The 20,447-nt window shown below is 51.3% G+C and overlaps 1 protein-coding gene across 1 annotated transcript in view; it reads left to right on the forward strand.

The window, feature by feature from the left end:
• Window positions 1–1,882: 1,882 nt before the first annotated feature.
• The window catches only part of INPP5D (inositol polyphosphate-5-phosphatase D), a 96,265-nt gene continuing 77,700 nt past the window's right edge, over window positions 1,883–20,447 (forward strand). Inside the window, exons 1-2 of the mRNA XM_059703572.1 lie at window positions 1,883–2,187; window positions 12,472–12,535. Of these exons, the coding sequence (XP_059559555.1) occupies window positions 2,054–2,187; window positions 12,472–12,535 (198 nt within the window). The 5' untranslated portion in view covers window positions 1,883–2,053. The remainder of the gene's footprint in view (window positions 2,188–12,471; window positions 12,536–20,447) is intronic.

The raw sequence follows: 20,447 nt of genomic DNA on the forward strand, positions 1-20,447 counted from the left end.
CTTACAAATTAGGGAAACATGTGTGTCATATATGTGTCAAGCAGGTGTCGTGTGTGTGTCAAAGGAAAATCACATGAGTCAAATGGCAAGGATAGGCCCACTGGCCAACAAGTCTGTTGAGATGTAGGACTCAGTGGGAACAGAGGCATGAAAGAGGGAGGGTGGGAAGCTGGAAAGTGGGTGGGGGGGGGGGTGATGGTTATAGGTAAAGAGTGATGGAGGGACTCTAGGGATGCACTGGTCAAGGCACCAAGGAGCCAGGATTTTGGATGGAGCCTTCTTTTGATGGACCCTAGAGTGACCCAGGGGCTTTGAGTCTGAGAGCAGGGTGGAAGGTGGTGCAGTTCAGCAGGGAAGGGAGAACATGGTGGGAGCATCAAGGTTGGGTAGAGCTGAGGTGGGGATGAGGGAAGGAGAGGCCTCCACCAGTGGCTGCTGGAGAGTTGGCAGACCCAGGGCCCAGCTGTCTTCAGAAAGGCCAGAGCATGAAGGCCAACTCTCATCTCCACTGAGTCTCCACGCCCACTCAGGGCCTGCCCAGAGGGCCCCTGATACGGGCTTGCTGAAGGTTCAGTGGGAGGAGCTAGGGAGGGAGTTTGGGGGAAACTGGCTTGGGGAGGTGGGGGTGAGGATGGGAGTTCTCTGAACTCGAGTTTCCAAAAGGAACTTCGCCTGGAGCCCAGAAGTGGGCAGGGGGTGGAACACACTTGCTCTGGGCCTCAGAATCAGAATGGGGTCAGTCCACCTGGATGAGAGCACTTCGCTCACTTGAAATCTCCTGCTGTGTGTGCTGCTGTGGGTTGCAGGGACTCTGTGGCACACATGAGCTCCTTTAGGGGCTACTTTCCTCAAGGTAGAGGTCTGGCTCAGGCCCTGGAGGGGATTCTCTTGTCATGTTCTATGGGGGAAGGCCTAAGTTTGGAGTTGGGGGGCTCCCTTGCGCAATAGGTCAGCACTTGCCCCTTCATCCTGGTGGGTCTGACCCAAGGATTGAGGGCAACCGTCTGGGGACCAAGGAGTGGATGCCACTTTGGAGTCCTCAATCTGCTGGTCCTGGATGGTGGCCCCGCGGAGGCAGCTTCCCTTTGAGCTGTGGGCAAAGACAGCCATGCCTGGCCACCCCTGATATAGAATGCAGGAAGGAGCATCATTGTTGGCCAGGTGACCAGCCTACCCCTGGGGATGTGTGGGTTTCCTGGGTGTTCTGGACAGAACCATAGGTGAAAACCCAGCCTGCATTTATGTTGCTATGGAGAACAGGATGACCCAGGTCCTTCACACTCACCAGCCCCTGAGGATGAGTGTAAATGTGTCACAGAGCGGCCACCTGGGCCCTTGGAGCCATCACGTGGTGTCACCCAAGGTCCCTCCAGTACTCAGGGCTGTATGGTGTCTGAATGACCGCGAGCCTCCGATAAGAGGAGGAGGGCTTGACGGTATCCCTCCACTCAATTTAATTCAGCCCCACACGCGCGGCTGAGACCCAGCTGAGGAGCCCTGCCCTGGGAGCCTCCGTTCCTTTGGGTATGTTGCGGGTCAGAGGGTCAGTGAGTCGAAAAGCCCTGGGGGACGAAAGAAGGCTGAGAGATCTGTCCAGGGTGTGGCCACCCCACGCGGACAGAGGGACAGGCTTCTGAATGGCCACTGCTTTGGCATGTCCACGCCTGTCAGGTCCTGCTTCTGCAGAAGCCAGCTGAGCCTCCTGACACCGAAGGAGCTGCCAGTTCCCCCAGGACATCAGCTGGCCTTTGACCCTCTGAGGACAGAGTCCCATCCAGGAGAAAAAGGGCGGGCGGGTGGGGTGGGAAGGTGGAGGACCGGGCTCCTGCTTGGTCTCTGCAATGAGGAAGTTCTCTGCAGCTCGTTTCCTTTCCCTCGCAAAGCGCCTGAAACAGGAAGTCGTCGGTCAGTGAGCTGGTGGCAGCAGCCGGGGCAACAGAGAGGGGACAAGAGGGGGTGGCAGCACAGGGGCCTCCGCTCCCCTTGGTGGTGTGTTGGTCGTGGGGAGGCTGCCGGCCCCGCCCGGCCTGGCCGAGGAGGCCCACGCCCCGCCATGGTCCCCTGCTGGAACCATGGCAACATCACCCGCTCCAAGGCGGAGGAGCTGCTCTCCAGGACCGGCAAGGACGGCAGCTTCCTCGTGCGCGCCAGCGAGTCCATCTCCCGGGCCTACGCTCTCTGTGTGCTGTGAGTACAGTGCTCGTCCCCGCCTGTGCCCTCCCTCCGCCCGGCCTGGCCTCCCGTGCGCCGGGCACAGAGAGGCGGAGGTGCTGCTCAGAGAGGGGAAACCAGCTGGGGGCTCAGCCAGGGCCCGGCACTGAGTCGGCGCCTCTAGGTCATGGCCTGGAGTGGTCCTGCGTGCACACTGCCCAGGTTTGTCGGGGCCGCCGAGGCCTGAGGGGCGCCGCTGTCCCCGGAGTTCAGGCTTGGCAGCGCTGGACCCCTCCAGAGCGACCCCGAGGCCTGGTCACACACCGCAGCTGCCTGGGCCGGCGGGCGGGTGGGCAGGCGGCTCCTCGGGGCTCCAGGGGCAGGAGAAGGGGTGCGGGCTCCGTGAGGTTGGCGAAAGCTCAGGGCTCCATGGGGGTGGGTGTGTCAGAGCTCGGTCAGCTGAGGGGCTGCTCGCAGATGCCTGGTGTGGAAACATCATGGAGAACAGATGTGGCAAGGCGGCCCTCCCATGCCCAGACTCCAGGCCCCTGGAGAAAACCGTTATCAGGGGAACCACGAGAATGGGGTGGGTTCACTCCAGAAAGGACTTTCAGTTCACCCAGAAGTGGCATTTGGGGCCCTGTGCACAGAGGAAGTCACCGACACAGCAGCTACAGCCTCTTTCCTCCTTGTCTCGGCGCTTGGGGCCTCTCTGCTGCGTGAACTTCCCCGCTCCTCCACTCTAGATGTTGCTGAATGGGCCAGTTGTCCTAACAACTGAGGAACCAGCCACTTGCTGAAGGTTCCTTTTTAAAATACCCTTCTTGACCCCTATCTAAAGGAGGCCCTCGCCCCCACAGCCCTGTGGTCCAACCATCCAGCTGGGGCCTCGGGCAGCATCAGGGCCGGGTGGGTGAAGGGTGTGTCCACAGGCACCTCTCAGCAGTGGCCCTGGGCTTGCAGAAAGCCTGCTCTGAGCTGGCAGGGCCCTGCCCTTCTCCGGGCAGGAGCGAAAGTGGGTCACTGAACATGGACCTGTTTCCAGCATCGTGTCTAAGCATTTGTGCATTATCCCATTTCATCCTCACGACAACCTGAAGTACGGGTCCTGTTCTCACCCACTTTGCAGATGAAGAAACTGAGGCTCAGACAGGTTAAATGCACGACCATTGTCAAAGCCAAGGCCATCTGCCCCCAGTGGCTGCCCCAGACAATCAGACTTCTGTCCCTGTGAAGCCAGGTGTGAGGATAGGTCCCAGGTAACAGCCAGGGAGGTCAGAGTGTTTACAAGGGCCAGCTGGGAGTACTTAGAAAATAACCCAGGCTCACAGCGGCCTGACCTACCAAGGCCAGCTTCCTGAGCCCCACCCCCTCCGCCTCCTCTCATACTCCGGGCAAGAGTCTCAGGCCCAGACTTCCCCGCAGACACTGCTCCTGTGGGGACCCGCCAATGCGGCCTCGGAACCGGTAAGGTAATTCTTATGGGACTCCACTGGCCCGTGTGGATTTGTCCTCTGTCCCAGCAGGATCGTGGTCAGGGCTGATTCCTTAGGTGTCCCTGTGTGCCAGCCTTCTGTAGGGAGATGTCTTCCGCTCCTTTGACGGGCTGCACTTGTGCTCAGGCTGCACATGTGGAACGCCAGTATCTCTCACTCCAGACTGGGAGTGTCATGCCAGCCAGAGCTGGGCCCAGACGCCTCGGGAACCTCTGGTCCGAAGGCCCCTGACTTTGCAGGTGAGCAGATGGAGCTCGGAGGGCTTGAGGCCTTTGTCTAGGCTGCCCTCTAGCTGGTGGCAAACTAGGGTCCAGGCCTGGTTTCCCGTGTTCATTCTTCCACCTCTCCTCCCTCCACTCCCCTCGCACGGATCGAGTTCCTCTCAGGCCCACAGCAGATGTTCAGGGTCTGCACCTTAGGGAAGGGGCCCATGGTGCCCTGCCCACAGATGTCCACCTCCCTCTTAGCCCAAGTCTGGACTTGTCCGCCTCCCATCCCCAAAGTCCCAAACACCAGGGCTGGAGGTCTCCCTGGGAGCCCCACCCCTTGGCCAGGTTTCACCCTCCAGGCCCAGGGCTCCCCTTTCTCCTCTTTTTGTGGGGAAAGCCACCTTCCTGCAGGGTCAGGAGCCACTGGGGGCTGGGGGATACCATGGACTCCAAATTTCCCCCAAAGCTGGGAGACCTCATTTTGCTGTTACCCTTAATTTTGCCAATTAAAGAGATTTAAAAACTAACTAAATGAAGGACAGCTGCCACCTCCCAACAGCTCATTTCATGAAAGAAAGCGTCCTTTAACACCAAAGAAGCAGGAAGAACACACTCTTTAAGATAAAAATTTAAAAAGCCAATCCTTTAAATCAAATAGGTTTAATTTCCTGAAAAAATAACCCACCATCCTCAGTTTTCTCTGTTCCCCACGTACGGTGAAAAGCTGGTCCCACGCCGTCCTGGTCCCTGGCCTGGTGTTGGGGACCCTGCTGGGGGAAGAGCAGCTGGGCTTTCCTCAGTCTCAGAAGTGACGCTTGCCCTAACCGGTTTGGCTCAGTGGATAGAGCGTCGGCCTGAGGACTCAGGGGTCCCAGGTTCGATTCTGGTGGAGGGCATGTACCTTGGTTGCAGGCACATCCCCAGTGGGGGGCGTGCAAGAGGCAGCTGATCGATGTCTCTCTCTCATCGATGTTTCTGACTCTCTATCCCTCTCCCCTCCTCTCTGTAAAAAATCAATAAAATATATTTAAAAAAAAAAAAAAAAGAAGTGACGCTCACCCCTCGCTGTCAGGAAGTCAGCGAGGGTGCAGGGCCCTGCATGGTGCAGCTGTGAGGTCAGGGCCTCGTAGTAACCCTGCTCTAGAAGTGAACCAGGGCGGCTGGAGGAAGCCACATCTCCTGCTCTAGAAATACCCACATGGAAAAGACCTTACAGGCCAGGGTGCCCTCACCTCATCCTCCTGTGCCCTGCCATGTGGCCAGAGCTTCTTCCTGGTGCCCCCTTGTGAGGGGACAGTGGGGGTCCAACTGCTGATTTAGGCAGTGTGTTTGAGCTCCAGGAACTGAGCTCCCCAGAAGTGGCCTTCATGCTCAGAAAAGAGGACAGGATTTGACTATTTAAATGGAACTGGGGGAAGTGGGGGGGGGGGGCACCAAAGATAAGGCTGTAATTTAGTGCTGCCCGCGTGACCTGAGAGTCACATTCACCCCAGGCCTAGCGAACCTGCACTTCCTCTGGGGAGGTCAGCCCTGCCAGCTGCCACCTGCCAGTGGCAGGAAAGCCCAGCTCTCTCCTTAGCAACTCAGAAAGCTCTGGTTTAGGGAGACCCTGGGGACCCATCTTTGGGTACAGAGAGCTGGAGGGGGAAGATCCCAGGCTGCTGACCACATGGTTTGGGTCTAGCTCTGTCCTCTATGATGAGGGTGTTGAGAACATGAGTGACAGTGGGCTCTCCCGGGTAAGGTCTATGTCAGCTTTACTTGGTCCCACTCAAAGCTGCCAGCAGAGTTGGTCCCACTGCAGGGAGTCTACAGGGCACTTGGGGGCTGCCCAGCCTGTCCTGGATGAAGGATGCCAAGAGGCCGTCAAGGTCGTGCCCTCCTCTCCTGCCAGGATTGTATTTCCACGCAGGACTCAGTGCACCTGTCAGTTGTGTTGTGCTGCAGAGAAGAAATAAGCCTTTGGAAACGGGGGGGTGGAGGGGGGACAGGGTCCATCAATGTAAGGGCCAGCCAGGGACGGCCTCCTCTTGCCCGGGCTGCACAGGCAGAATGAGAACAATGGTCCAGGGTTGTTGGAATTACAACCTGCCCGCCCTTTAAGAGCATCCTGGGCCCCCAGAGCTAGGACTGGGTTCATCATCCAATACGGAGCTGCCTAGTTGGGTGGTGTTCCCACCAAACCACACTGGTGAGAGTTGGCTCCCCTGCTGGGGGAGGGGCATGCACTGCTGCCTTTGGCTCAGAAGCCACAGCCTGGTCCAGCAGCTGTGGCAGGGAGGCAGCCTCGGTTTTCCTCAGCACACGGCCTGCCCAGTCTCCTTCCCAGAGGCACTGTACCAGGCAGCCTGGACTTGGTGGCCTTATTGGCAGAGCCAGAAAGATGAAAAAGCACAAGAAGGACACAGCCATCAAAGTACCTCAGAGAAGGCATTCTACTTGTTTTGGGAAGAAGAGTGTGACAGCCCCTTGAGAAAGAGCAGGCTCCAAACCTTGCTCCACTAACAAAAGGTGTTTACTAACCCGTTCTGCCTAGAAATGACAGCAAAAGACTCATAAAGGGTGTAATGTGTGCCAGGCTCTATTCTGGGCTCCTTCTGTGTATCGCCTCACTTACTGTCCACAATGGCTTTTGGACAAAGTGCTATTATTATTCCCACTTGACAGATGCAGAAACTGAGGGAGGTTAGGTGACAAGCCATGTTTACAGGATTAATAAATGGAAGGGCCAGGACTTGAACTCATGCTGTTCTTGGGGAGGAGCCAGCAAGCCTGGTTATGGGTGGGGTTGTGGGAGGGAGGCCTGGAGGAGAGACCCCTGGTGAAAGAACCACAGAGAGGGGCTTGGGAGGGCAGAAAGGTCAGGAGAGGTATGAAGGCGTTTCCCCTGGTGTGAATGGTTGTGATAGAATCCTCTTTCCTTCAATCCCCTTTCAAAGATCCGGTAAAGCTGACACTGCTCATTAATTACTTTTGTGCAAATGCAAAGAAAAATGCTGGTTTTTGTACCTGATATTGGCAGAAAGCGGGGGGAAATGCTGGCACAGACAGTGGCCAGTAGCAGAGCTGGAGGACCACAGGCTCCTGAAGTCTGGTTTGCATAAGAGTCTTTCCAAGGACCACTCCACTGAGTTTTCTCTCTGTGTGCAAGCCCAGGAGGGAGGGGAGGCCACAAAGGCCTGGGATCTTCTATGGGCAGTGACTTGGAACAACTGTGGTCAAGTCGAGTGTCTGTGCCCATGCCCAGCATCCGAGAGCAATCCTTCCATCCAGTGTGGACTCTGGGTTTGGTGCATTTTGCAAGTTTGCCTACCTAACAGGTTAAACTCATCTGTGCACAGACATCAGCTCTTCTGCATTGAATGGTCCCATCTCCTGGAGCGTGAACCCACGCATGGTGATGAGATGTGCTCCTCCCAGCCAGGGCTTCCTCCCCACCCAGTGATGGCGGTCTGCTCTCTCCCTAATTCATGCCATGTGGCACAGTCCTTATGAGGGTGCCCTCTGTGGTTGCTCTGATGTGAATTCTAGCCTTTGTGAGATGCTAGCCTCCCTATGCTCTCCCAGCATCCTCATTGGTGATATGCCCACTCATGGGGTTAATTTTTCTACTGGGATAGAATTCACATCCCATAAGATCACCCTTTGTACAGTGTACAATTCCGTATAATGTTGTGAACCATCACCACTTTCTAATTCCAGAATATTTTCATCATATCATCCCCCAAAGAAACCCTGTACCCTTAGCAGTCATTCCCTGTGGCCCCTCCTCCCAGCCACTGGCAACCACTAGTCTAATTTCTGTCTCTAACCATTTGCCTCTTCTGGGTATTTCATAGAAATGGAATCAGACAATATGTGGCCTTTTGTGTCTGGCTTGTTTCACTTAGCATAATGTTTTCAAGGTCCATCCATGTTGCAGCACAAATCCTTCCTTTTCATAGCTAAATAATAGCCTGTTGTGTGGAGACTTATCTCTTCAGCAGCTGGCGGACATTAGGTATTTCTACTTCGTGGATACTGTGAATAATGCTGCAGTGAACATTGACATACAAGTTTTTGTGTGGATATATGATTTTCATTGTCTTGGGTGAACTGTGGGTTATGGGAATTCTCTGTTTAACTTCCTGAGGACCTGCCACGCTGTTTCCACAGCAACTGCACTGTTTTACATCCCCACCAGCAGTGGAGGAGGGTTCCAATCTCTCCACATCCTCACCAACACTTACTATTATCTTTTTGATAATAACCATCCTCGTGGGTGTGAAGTGGCATCTCATTGTGACTTTGATTTGCATTTCCCTGATGATTAACCATGTCGAGCGGCTTTTTGCGTGATTCTTGGTCATTTGTATCTTATCTCTTCTTTGAAGAAATGTCTATTCATATCCTTTGCCCATTTCAAAAATTGGGCTATGTGTCTTTCTGTGGTGGCCATTGGATTACTCAGAGGATAGAATGGGGGAATGTGGTAACACGTATAACCCAAGGCCAGCACATGGTAAGCACCTACTGAATGCGGCCGCTCTTGTTTATAAGCTATAATGCGAATGGTGACATCTCAGGAGTACAGGGCCCATCTGTGAAGAGAATTCAGAAAGAAGGAGCAGAACGGAGGCAGTGTGTCACTTCTGTAACTTCCTGGAGGCCCGAGGAGCCTCCGGGAGACACCGAGCTGTCTTGTGGGGCCTCCTCAGAGGAAGTGCTCAAAGAGATGACGCAGGGAGAGGACTTGAGTGACACACTGTGGCGGTGGCTGCTGGGACCAGGGTTCAGTGCCTGGAAGCCTGAGGGAGAAAGTGGCCTGTGCGTGGGAGGTGAGGTCAGTGCTGGTGGCCGCAGCGGGCCTGGGCCCCGTGGGAGGTGGCGAGAACAAGCGTCAGCAGACCAGGTCCCTCCTCCCTGGCCTGCTCATTGTACATTCCCCTGCCCGTTAATTAGAAAAACATTGTATTCCCATCTACCAGGACCCAAATGGCTTAGGTTCAATTATGTATTACAGATAACACCTCTTCTGGTGTTTAATGCTGACTCTGGGACTCCAGGTTACCCTTCTAATTAGATTTCCTCCTCTCACGTTGCTCAGTCTTCACAGTTGATTTTTCCAGACAGCAATGGGTATGTTGTCTGGATTATGTTTTAGAGTAGTAGTTATAAAAGATGATTTAACTCTAAATATTTTCCATATACACACACACACACACATACACACACACACTAGAGGCCCGGTGCACAAAATTTGTGCACAGGTAGGGTCCTTAGGCCTGACCAGTGATCAGGGCCGATCTGTGGGGCAACCAGTGGGGCAATGTGGGGGGTGGGGGGGACCACTGGCACCTGCCTTGGCTGGCCTGGGGCCTGTGGGCTGGGAGCAGCTCCTGCATTGAGCATCTGCCCCCTGATGGTGAGTGCGCATCATAGTGACCGGTTGTTCCACCAGTCATTCTGCCATTTGGTCAATTTGCATATTAGGCTTTTATTATATAGGATATATATAGTATCTCTGTGTGTGTGTGTGTGTGTGTGTGTATATATATATATATATATATATATATATATATATATATATATATATATGCATTCTGTGTGTAGGCATGTACATGTGTATGCATATAGGACCAGACTGAAATGCAGCTGCTGGTGGGAGAAGCTGGGGAGTGCCCCCTCCACTTCCCTGTGAGCCCCCAGCACCCCATGGTATGCAGTCTGGAATGACTGCTCCCCCATAGGTTGTGTGTGTGTGCGTCAGTTTCCCTTGAAGATCTAAACTGATTTGGCCCCAGGAACACGGTATCTGCCCCCAGGCACTGGGGCGGCTGAGATGTGACTGTCCAGGGCAAAGTGTCCCTCTTCCTCTTGTACTTGCTTTTGATCTATTTACGTCATGTGGAGCTGCTTCATTGTTTCAGTGTTTCTGGAACATCTTTGAAAAAGTCATAAAGGGCCTTCCTGTTCTGTGTGGCTGTCTCTGTCCCTCTCTTGTGACTATGTTCTTCCTTTCTGCCTACAAGCTAATGTTTTGGCCCTGCTCAACCTCTTCCACAAATTAGCTGCCCTCAGCCGCTTAAGAGGCGGTTCTTGTCCTGCCCTCATTTGCGTGTTCCCAGGAAGAAGTGTCATTAGAACTAGAGGTGAAAGATAAAAGCACAGTAGGGTTCCAGCTATTTGGCATTAGTCTGGCAGGCTCTGAGGAGGAGTGGAGGCTGGAGGTGATGGGGCTGGGGCAGACATACCAATAGCAAAACATATGAAAAAAAGAAATACCGATAGCAAAACATATGAGAACATGTTCAACCTTTCTCATAAAGCAAGCTATCACCTCTCAGATTTGCAAAGATTGAAATGTCTGATAACAGTCAGTTGGCAGGGTGTGGGGAAATAGACACTTTCATATCCGGTTAGCAGAACAAAGAGTGACACCACCTCATTGGGAGGCGATTGCTAGTTTCTATCAGAATAGAGCCCCGTCCTTTAGCTCAGCTGTTCTTCCCAGTGATTAGTCCAGGATCACCAGGAATCTCAGCGTGGAGTATTTAGTGTGGTCAGGAAGGAGGTGGGAGTGCTATTCTAAATGTTTTTCTTATATCAATTCACTAGTCTGCACGATAACAGTAGACCCCATTGTTGACCCTGGGTTTACTGATGGGGAAACTGAACTTTGAACTCACCAATATACACAAGGTATAGGAACAGAGATGTTCGCGGCAGCATTATTTATAATAATAAAAAGCATGGTCTAGTCAAGTAAATGATTGTATAGCCTAAAGGTGGAACATAACTTGGGAAGACTTCTAAGATTTTTTTTGTGTGTGAAAAAAAGTACGTTTTTGGCACTGGTCAGTGTGGCTCAGTTGGTTGGAGTATCGACCCGTGCACGGAAAGGTTAAGGTTCAATTCCTGGTCAGGGCACACATGGGAAGAGGCCAATCACTGTTTCTCTCATACATTGATCTCTCTCTCTCTTTCTTTGTTTTTCTCTCTCTCTCTATTCTCTTCTCTATAAAATAAGTAAAACATATTCTCTGCTGAAGATTAAAAAGAAAAAAAGCACACTTCTGAACAACAAATATTGTATAGTATTATTTGCATTTAAAAAGACATGCATCTACCCCAGCTGGCATGGCTCAGTGATTGAGCTTTGACCTATGAACCAGATCATCATGGTTCGAATCCCAGTCAGGGCATATGCCCAGGTTGCGGGCTCAGTCCCAGTGTGGGGCATGCAGGAGGCAGCCAATCAATGATTCTCTCTCATCATTGATGTTTCTGTCTCTCTCTCTCCCTCTCTCTTTCTCTCTGAAATAAATAAAAACATATTTAAAAATAAAAAGTTTGTGTGCATGTTTAAAAGTTCTGGAATGATTTACAAAAGGGGGCGGTAAATCTAAGAAGCTGGACTTACAGGAGAAGGGGTAGGAGACATTTATTTTTTATTTTTTATCTTTCTATATGGTCTTAAAATTTTAAGACAAGTGTATAATTTTAAAAATCTAGTTAGACAGTAACACATATGAATGCTTAGTGAAGTGCCAGGCACACAAGCAAGGCTAAATAAGTGAAAATCCAGGCGCACAAGCAAGGTTAAATAAGTGAAATTTTTGTAATGAGGTATTTATTCATTGTCATGATCCCAGAAATAAAATGAGTTTCTGTGAGTTGGAGTGTGGTCCCCACCTAGAGGTTCAGCAGGAGTGAGTGGTTCAAGGTTCCTGAGAATCTCAAGTGGAGGAAATGGGGGGAGATTATGGTGGATGAGAACAGACCAGCAGTTTCAACTAAGAGTATAAAACCCAAATAGTGTTCCCTGAAACTCCCTACGCCTCTGGCCCAGCTGGACCACCCCCCAATGTGTTCTCCCAAGGTGCTCAGGCTTGACAACTTATCTTACTCTCAAAGGTATTAGGAAAGTAAAAAGTATCTCCTCCTCCCCTTCCGTCTCCTCCTCCTCCTCATCCTTTCCCTCACATTGGGGACTCCTGAACAAAAGGAAAGTGGAGCTTCTAGAAAGAGAAGAGAATCCAGGGCCCCTGACTCTTCCGCATTAGAAGCAATCCTAAGGCTCCCTCACCAGCTGTTGAGGAAAATCCAGGTCGCTGATGGGATGGTGGCTGACCTTTGGGAGTATGAACTTATGGGGCCAACTGTCCAGCGACAGGCCACAGGGTGGGAGGGTAGCTCAGGAGGAGGGAGGTGCTCCACCCAGAGCCTCTCCTTGGCCATTGTGGTCCTCTCTGTGGCTGTGTCTGACACCATTCAGCATGTCCCCACCTTGTTTAGCCCCATGGAGTCTTATTTACATTTGAAACATCCCATCTGGCTCTGTTCTTTGGCCAACATGACAGCTCCAAGGTTGTGGAAACCCTTCCAGCTGGTGGATGGCTTTAGCTCAGACCACGGAGCTGTCAAGCACCAACGTACATCATGCCCCAACGACCCCCCTGCCTTTTCCTCACGCTCCACTGGATGTCAGGGCTGATCACCCCTCAGAACAGTCAGCTCCAAAGTTCAGAGACTTCACACTCAGACTCCTCGAGCCATGTCAGGAATTCTTGTCATTTCAGGTACCAGAAAAATGTTCCTGCGTGGGTTCTAATAAGGTCTTTGGTCTATTTCAGGTATCGGAATTGCGTTTACACTTACAGGATTCTGCCCAACGAAGATGATAAATTCACTGTTCAGGTAAGCCCGTAATAAACCTAGAAATCTGAGCTGATTAGAGCCTTTGTTGGTGGAGAAAGAGTGAAAAAGAGGAAGAAGAGAAGGGGCCCCAGGTAGCCTAGACAGGAGGACCTGGCTGAGCCTGTCTTCCTCCTAGAGCTCCATGGGTGGGAGTGGCATAGCAGGGGAACTGTGACCCTGCTCTGTGACATGACGGAGCAGGCATAATAGACATTATTTGCATTCATGGGTGTGAAGGGGAAACAATGGTAAAGAAGGACCCAGAAGTGAAGGAAAGTTAGCTGCTGTGGCTCCTGCGTTATTTCCTTCTGTGGCTGAAAGGAGTGAGAGTCAGTGGACCAGGAAGGAGAAAAGGAGGGGAACTTGCAGGAGAATAGACCGCCCTTTCCAACGGGCTAGAAGGTTGCCCAGAGGATTAGCACGAAACAGCACCTGGAAAAGTACTTTCCATTTGTAGAGGTCTGTCTTGTCAAAGGTTGGCGGATGCTCATGGCATCAGATGCACCATGTAAAGTTCGAGTGTGTAAAACTGGCTGTGAGATGTCAGAGAAAAACCAGTGGGCGCCAGTCCAAGTCGGGAGGACCACCCTACTCTCAGTTTGTGTGACAAACAGCAGGGCTTTGTGTGACCACAGTGCATGACAGCTGAATGATGTGGAGGCCAGGGGAGCTATTTTTATCTGGCTGCATGAAGAGAGCAGGGGGGTGGGCAGAATGAAGGTGGTGACACTCTCAGTGTCCTCAGTGGGGGAAGAGGAGTCACTCCTGGCTCATTGGACTAAGGCCAAGTGCACCCACATGGCAGCCAGAACAGCCAGGATAGACAAGAGTTGGGACACTGTGTCATGGAGGAGCAGTGACAGGGTCTGCGGGGTTTAGTTAAAAAGAAAATGGAAGTGGAAGGGAAACAATCCCTGATTCCAGAATGGTAAGGGGATGGTGCATTTTGTGCAGGACTAAGATGCAGTAATACAAACAGAGCTGGCCTCAAGGGCAGGACCCTGTCACTGTTGAATAGAATGCCTCTAGGGAGGCTAGTTCTGTGGATCAAAGGAATCGCTTGGATCAATGAGCCATTTGGGACCGAGAGTGCGACCAGGAGAGTCATGCTTGAGCCACACAGGTAGTCATGAAGCTGTCTCCTCAGTAGTCAGGAGCTGTTTGCTGCACAGCTTCCATGGGAGATGCAAGTTTGGGCTCAAGCGGAATTGCTCCACCTGATCGAGGTCAGGCTGAGCATTGCTTCTGGCTTCTGCCTCCCTCCTATCTGTGCATCTGCACCAGTATCTAAAGAGTATCCATTTCAATGTCTTAGCTAGTCTGGGACACCCATATGTCTTGGCCTGCTCCCCAGAAACAAGTGTTGGCACACCTGGTACACGACCGTCCTTTCAAGTACTTGCTGGCATTAAAACAGTCATCTCCCATATGGGCTTCACCTTCCAGGGATGTGGCCAGCGAGGGGAGGGCTGCATGGGGCAGGCAGTGTGCCTCGATGGCCTCTTGGCTGGGTGGCATCCTTGATAGGTGCTTTGATGAAAGGAGTCTAAACGCTCTTAAGTTAAAAGTTGGTTGATGTGTTTGATCTTTTTCCCCTTGTGGTTTGTTCTATTCCTTCAAAGTAAAGAAGACTTTAATTATGACTAGGCCTTAAGCTGGAAAAGACGTGACTTTGCACCCAGGGCTTGTAAATGTTAGACTCTGTCTAGCATCTGTTTCCTCTCATCTCCACGCATCGTGTGTTCCTGTGAATTGCTGCCAGTCCTGCAGCAGCTTCAGGATCGGGGGGCCTCACTAGGTTTTGGGGGTTGCAAAGAACAAAGACTCGGTTTGGCTAACTCATGTAAGGGGTGGGCGGCCTTTGCGGGGGATGCACAGAGCAAGGAGGGAGAAGGCCTGGGACCAGAAGGGTTTGGGGCCCCACACCCCACGGGCTACCTGCCGCAACTCAGCCCTTCTCTGTGGGTCTGCTCTTCTCCCACTAATAGGCTCACTTCTCAGTTCCCAGTCCCAAGAGGGACTATGGTTCGATTTTCTATGTGGGCCACTCAGAGGCCACAGGTCTGTGCAAAAATCAGTTGTCTTGAAGCAGGTGCCCACCCACCACTCTGAGATGGGGGTAGAGTTGTGGGGGCAGAGTGTGGTTACCTGAGGCCCACACTCGGTCAGGGTGATAGGCAGGCAGGTTCCCTAGGAGAGCTGTGGCCCTGCTGGACATGTCTGCTCCTGACCTCAGCACTGGGTCTGTGACCTCCTTGGTGGCCAACACCGACTAACGAGGGGACAGTGAGCTGTGGGGCCTAGATGGCCCAAGGAAGTGCCCACCCCTAAGATACACCTTCCTGTAAAAAGACAACACCTTACTAAAATAATAGGAGTATATGCCTCCTGGGAGCGAATTAAGGCAGGCATGCAATTAGGCGGAGTCCCATGTTAACGTAAAAACACTCAAACCTGTAAAGAATATTTGTGAGATTATTTGAGCCAAATTGTCGACAATTGCCGGGAAGCAGTATCTCAACAGATTGGGATAATGCTCCAGAGAATGGTGGTTTTTCATATATTTTTTATACATTCCAATCAAAGGAGGGTGGGTTACATGACATAGGTGGGTTACATGAAATCCACTGGTGATAGATAAGAGAGGCAGGAGAAAGCAAAACAGGGGGAAACCCTTGGGATTGAATAAAAAGTAAAATGATAGACACATACTTAGGTGGGTGCAGGATAGTTAACAGTCAACAATTAACATGATAACAATAACAATGAAGGAATTTGTGTTATCTGTCCTGGCACCCAAGCACATTAGGTTGTGCCCCAAGGGGTCTGGAAAAAGGGAAGTTACAAGTTACCCAGACATTTCAAGGATATGTTATCATAGATGTAAAAAGACAGATAGGCTCAGTTAAGGTAAAGGTTGACCTTGTCAGTGAAGATACCAGCCTAGGACGTAACTACCCACCATAACTGCTGTTAAAATTTATTTCAGACCATCCTTTGTGGTTACTTTAGGTCTCTGAGTTTGCAAGCCCACCTGCAGGCCTTCCCTGAGCTTGTCAGGTCAGCATGCGGCCCCTTTCGTCCACACCCAGCTCTGGTGGCGCTTCAGCAGGATCACTGCTTATTTTAACTCGAGTTCCTCTTTTCATGTGGAGGCAAAACCTCATATTCTTTTCTGAGCTTAGCCACAGTTTCTAAACAACTCATTCCTTACACCTGAGTCTGCATGGGCCACCAAATAAAACAAGGCTCCCAAAGTATGAATCTGGCCTGAAACATTGCCAAGTGTGGCACCAAAGGCTCCCATCGCTTTCTTATGTTAATTACCTTAGCTCTTCTCAAGGGGCTGCCCTCTTTCTGTGAAAGCCAGCGCCCCTGCATCTTCATTCTCTGCAGGGCGACCTGGAGAAGTGGGACCACGCACTGTGGCCCATGATACCCCATTTCGGTCAGGAAGAAGAAGAACCTGACACTCGGTGACTTTAGTCTCACGCCACCTTTGCAGACTTATGGAAAATCAGAGCTGGGTGGAAAAGATTAAGCTACTAGTAACTTCACTGGAACCCTTGTTTAAGTACGTTCGGAGCTGAGACGGCAGGAGGTGGAGGTCACAGCAGCAAGTGTATCCAAACCTGGCTGGGCGTGGGATGCCCTGGGGAAGGATGGACTTGGCCCCGGGAGGACAGGGAGGCAGGCGATGTAGCTTCTCAAGGAGCGAGGCCTCTTTCCCTTCCCACGGTGGAGGTAACCTTTGATCACAAGTGGCGTTTGGTCTTGTGGTGAATCAGAGAGGGACCTGGAGCCAAGATCGGCCCCTCTGTTCCCAGCTGGTTCAATTCCAGATTTTGCCAGTCATGTGGCCGTGGGTGAGGATGTAACTCCACTGGAAAGTGGAAGTCACACACACGTGCCTCTCTGAGCATGTGTAAAACCTAGGCCAGGTGGGTGGTTGGCATGGGGAGCTGCCGCCGCCACCGTGACTGTCTCTATTTGTTGTGAGAGGGAGCCGACATCCAACAAACGATGTCGTCTGCTAACCAGCATAAGTCAGGTCTGTCTCCTGTTCAAGTGAAGAGAGGAAGGGAAATGAGGAGAGAGAGGGAGAAAGAGAATGGGGAGAAGAGAGAAGTAAAGAACAAATGAAAAGAAAAAACGAGAGGGAAAGAGAAAAGGAAGAGAAAGGAAGAAAAGGTGAAGGAAGAAAGAGGGAGGAGTGGAGTGCATGAGGGTTAGGGGCAGTTTTGACAGAAGAGATGGAAATAGGTGTGGGGCAAAGAGCTGGCAGGGAAGGGGGAGGTGGAGGGGAAGGGAGACTGGTGGTATTCTAGAAGATTCTAGGCAGCACCTGGGTGGCAGATTCTGTGGCCAGCAGCTCTGCACCTTGGATGTCTGTGTTAAGTAGTTGTTCAACAACCCCTGTGACCCTCAGACCCAGAGAATCTTCTGGACTAGAGCCTGAGCCACTGGTCCTCAGGGGTGGGCATCGCTGAGGGAAGGGGAGGCCAGAGGAAGGCAGGGCAGCTCAGCCCCTTAGGCCCGAGTTCCCTGCACCAAGAGTGGGTTTCTTGTAAAACCCAAACTCCTTCCCTGACTGGAAAGGGAAGTGACCTGCTCTTGGAGTCTGGGTCCAGTACAAGCTGCTAGGCTCCCACTGCCTTTTAAAATGACTTCCTGCCCTAGCCGGTTTGGCTCAGTGGATAGAGTGTAGCTTGTGGACTGAAGGGTCCTGGGTTCGATTCTGGTAAAGGGCACATGCCTGGGTTGCAGGCTCAACCCTCAGTAGGGGGTGTGCAGGAGGCAGCCATCAATGATACTCTGTCATCATTGATATTTCTTTCTCTCCCTCTCCCTTCCTCTCTGAAATCAATAAAAATAAATTAAATAAAATAAAATGACTTCCTCCCTGGGAGACCGAGGACAAATGAGTTTGAGGCAGTACAGCGTCCTGATGGGCCAGCTGGAGCGTGAGTGAGGGGCGGCCACAGGGTTCATGAAGTGGCCTTCAGGTTTGTCACCTAACTGGCTACCCCAAACCCAAAGCCACAAAGTTCATGGGGCCCCTTGAGAAATGAGGCCTCAAAATAACGGAGACATCTTTCCTACCAAGAAGAAGAAGCAGCAGCAGAAAATAAAAACCAGCCCTAGTCCCCAGTCATGTCAGTATTTGCTGTGAACTTCCTGTCATTTCTCATTTGAGATCTTATCCAGGATACTAAGTCAAGATGAGAACATGCACAGCTTGTAATGCAAGTGTAGGTGAAGAAGGAATTTGAAACTATCAGACGCTTTCGGTATTCTTTCCCAATATAGAAGAAAAGCCAGTGGCTCGAGCCCTGCGTGAGACTCATGACTCAGTTCCTGGTCCCTGATGGCCCGGGGGTGGGGTGGGGGGGGGGGGGGCGTCATGTTGCTCTGGGCAGTGTGGCTTTCGGAAAGAGACAACAAAACAACTTTCTAAAAGCCGTTCCATCACAAGTGTCCGGGTGGGTAAACGGTTTAGCCATTGTTATTAAACTCAGGAAGAGGGTGGCAGCTGTTATTGTTCTGCGTGGTCACCGAGTGAAGTAAAGATTCCGTACGAGCCCCCGGCGAAGGATGTGGCTCTAACGCACACTTCCTGACATTGCACAAGAGGGGGCAGAAAAGATGCCGGCAACTGCGCCAGGCAGGCAGGCCTCCGAGGAGGGGGGTGGCCCAGCGGGGGTCCCCAGTGGCCAAGCAGTCCCTTTATGCCTTGACTGCCATTTCTGGAAGCCTGCATTTTTATTTGATTTTATTCTATTATTTTGTCAGGTTCTGTTTTCCAAGCTTCTGGATATCTCAAAACATCTTCCAGTTGCCTTCCCATTCAAAAGGGGAATTTGGTGGACAGAAAATCCTTGGGAACCAAGTTATCCCTCAAAATGCCATCCTGGTGCTCCACTGCCTTGAGAACTGTAGTAACATAAATAGCCGCAAAGGCAAAATCCAATGCATCGCAGGAAGCCAGGTTTTTTCCTGCCCTGAAGCTGGTGGGGGTTCCTTTCCATCCCTGTCATTTTCCCTGTCATTGCTAGTTCCTGGAATGTGTTGAGCCTGTTTGCTTTGCAAACTTGGGTCTGGCTTTGGCTCAGAGGACTTTCCTTCTGTCTGGTCTTTGTGTACATTTCTATTCCAGTCCTTCTGCTTTCCATTTGCCATCCTACCTACAAACGATGGTCTTTACTCCCCCGTCCCCCCCGCCCCCCCCGCCATCTTGTCCCTGCTTCTCGGGCTCCGAGCCTCTGGCTCACCTCACCCCAGGACCTGGACCCATTTCCTCTTTGTTGCCCAAAACAGATCTCACTCGGCGCCCACGCCAGCTGTGGTTGGTGGGTTAGGCACAGGATTAGGATGCAATTGTAACCAATGAGATGTGAAGGGAAAGTTCTGCGGGGCTTCTGGCAAAGGTTGATTTGTCTCAGGTGAAACGTCCCTTTTCTCCCTCTGGAAGCCGTCACAGGAGGTGATGGCTGGGGCTGGGGCTGGGGCTGCCGCTGCCGTCTTGCAAGGACAAGGGCAGGGGGCTGGAGAGTGAGGCAAGAAGCAGAGGGCAGAGCAGAAAGATGAAATGAGCCTGAGTCCTCAATGATGCCACTGAATGAACAGAACAGAATTCGCCAGCCTGGCGGCTGCCCTGCCTCCAGACTTCCTGTTTGTGAGATAATGGATTCCTTTTTTGTTCAAGTAGCCAATTAGGGTTTTCTGTTACCTGCTGCTAAAAGTATCCTAAGGCACAAAGGCTTGGATTATCCTATGGGAATTTCAGAGAAGAAAATGAAAATTTAAATTGGACATCAAGTGTCACTGCACCACAAGTCATGGTCTGGCACCCATAGTTCCTGACTTTCTTCTCTTCGAGGCTGTGGCCTGCACCATGCTGCCAGGACCATTGCCACCTCCTGGACATTCCCTATGACGTGTCTGATGTGTCTCTAGGCCAAACATTCTTGGGGGGGTGAGGGGGGAGGGGGTTAATATTCCTTTCTCCAACTCTAGCCAGAAAAAGCTCAAAAAACAATAAATATTTTAGCGATTACTTGCTTATTGCAGAATGGTTTAACATCTCCTGTCAAGGTCACCCTTCAAGATCAGGTTCTGGGGCCCTAGCCAGTTTGGCTCAGTGGGTAGAGCATTGGCCTGTGGACTCAAGGGTCCTGGGTTTGATGCCAGTCTAGGGCACATGCCCGGGTTGCGGGCTCGATCCCCAGTAAGGGACGTGCAGGAAGCAGCCAATTAATGATTCTCTCTCATCATTGATGTGTGTTTTTTTTTCTCTCTCTCTCCCTTCCTCTCTGAAATCAATAAAAATATATATATTTTTTTTAAATTAAAAAAAAAGATCAGGTTCTGGGCCTTGGCCAGGTAGCTTAATTGGTTAGAATATCATCCCAATACACCAAGGTTGTGGGTTTGATCCCTGGTCAGGGCGCATACAAAAAGCAACCGATGAATGCATAAATAAGTGGAACAATAAACCAATGTTTCTCTCCCCCATGCTCTTTCTCTCTCTTCCTTCCTCTCTCTTTCTAAAATCAATTTTTAAAAAATCAGGTTCTGGGTCTAAACTTCGGATATGCAAGAGGCTGCTTAAAGTTGCCCAAAAGAAGAGAATCTTTCCTCTAAGAAAAGACCTCACCCGAGAGGCCTTCCCTGTCCCTCCCTAACCCCTCACCTGCTCTCTCTTCTTCATGGCACTTGTAACTACCTAATTTATATACTTAGTACTTGATGTGTTTATTGTCTGCCCTAGAACTGCTCCTGGTATAGGGTGGCACTCTGTAAATATTTACTGAATGAATTAATTCTGCTGCCCCCTTAAGAATTTAGAAAAATCTGCATGTTTCATTTAAAGTTATGACTTGTTTTCCCTTGTTTCGTTTATCATTCTTTT

Source organism: Myotis daubentonii, chromosome 7 (assembly GCF_963259705.1).
Source record: "Myotis daubentonii chromosome 7, mMyoDau2.1, whole genome shotgun sequence".
In the NCBI taxonomy this organism is placed as follows: domain Eukaryota; kingdom Metazoa; phylum Chordata; class Mammalia; order Chiroptera; family Vespertilionidae; genus Myotis; species Myotis daubentonii.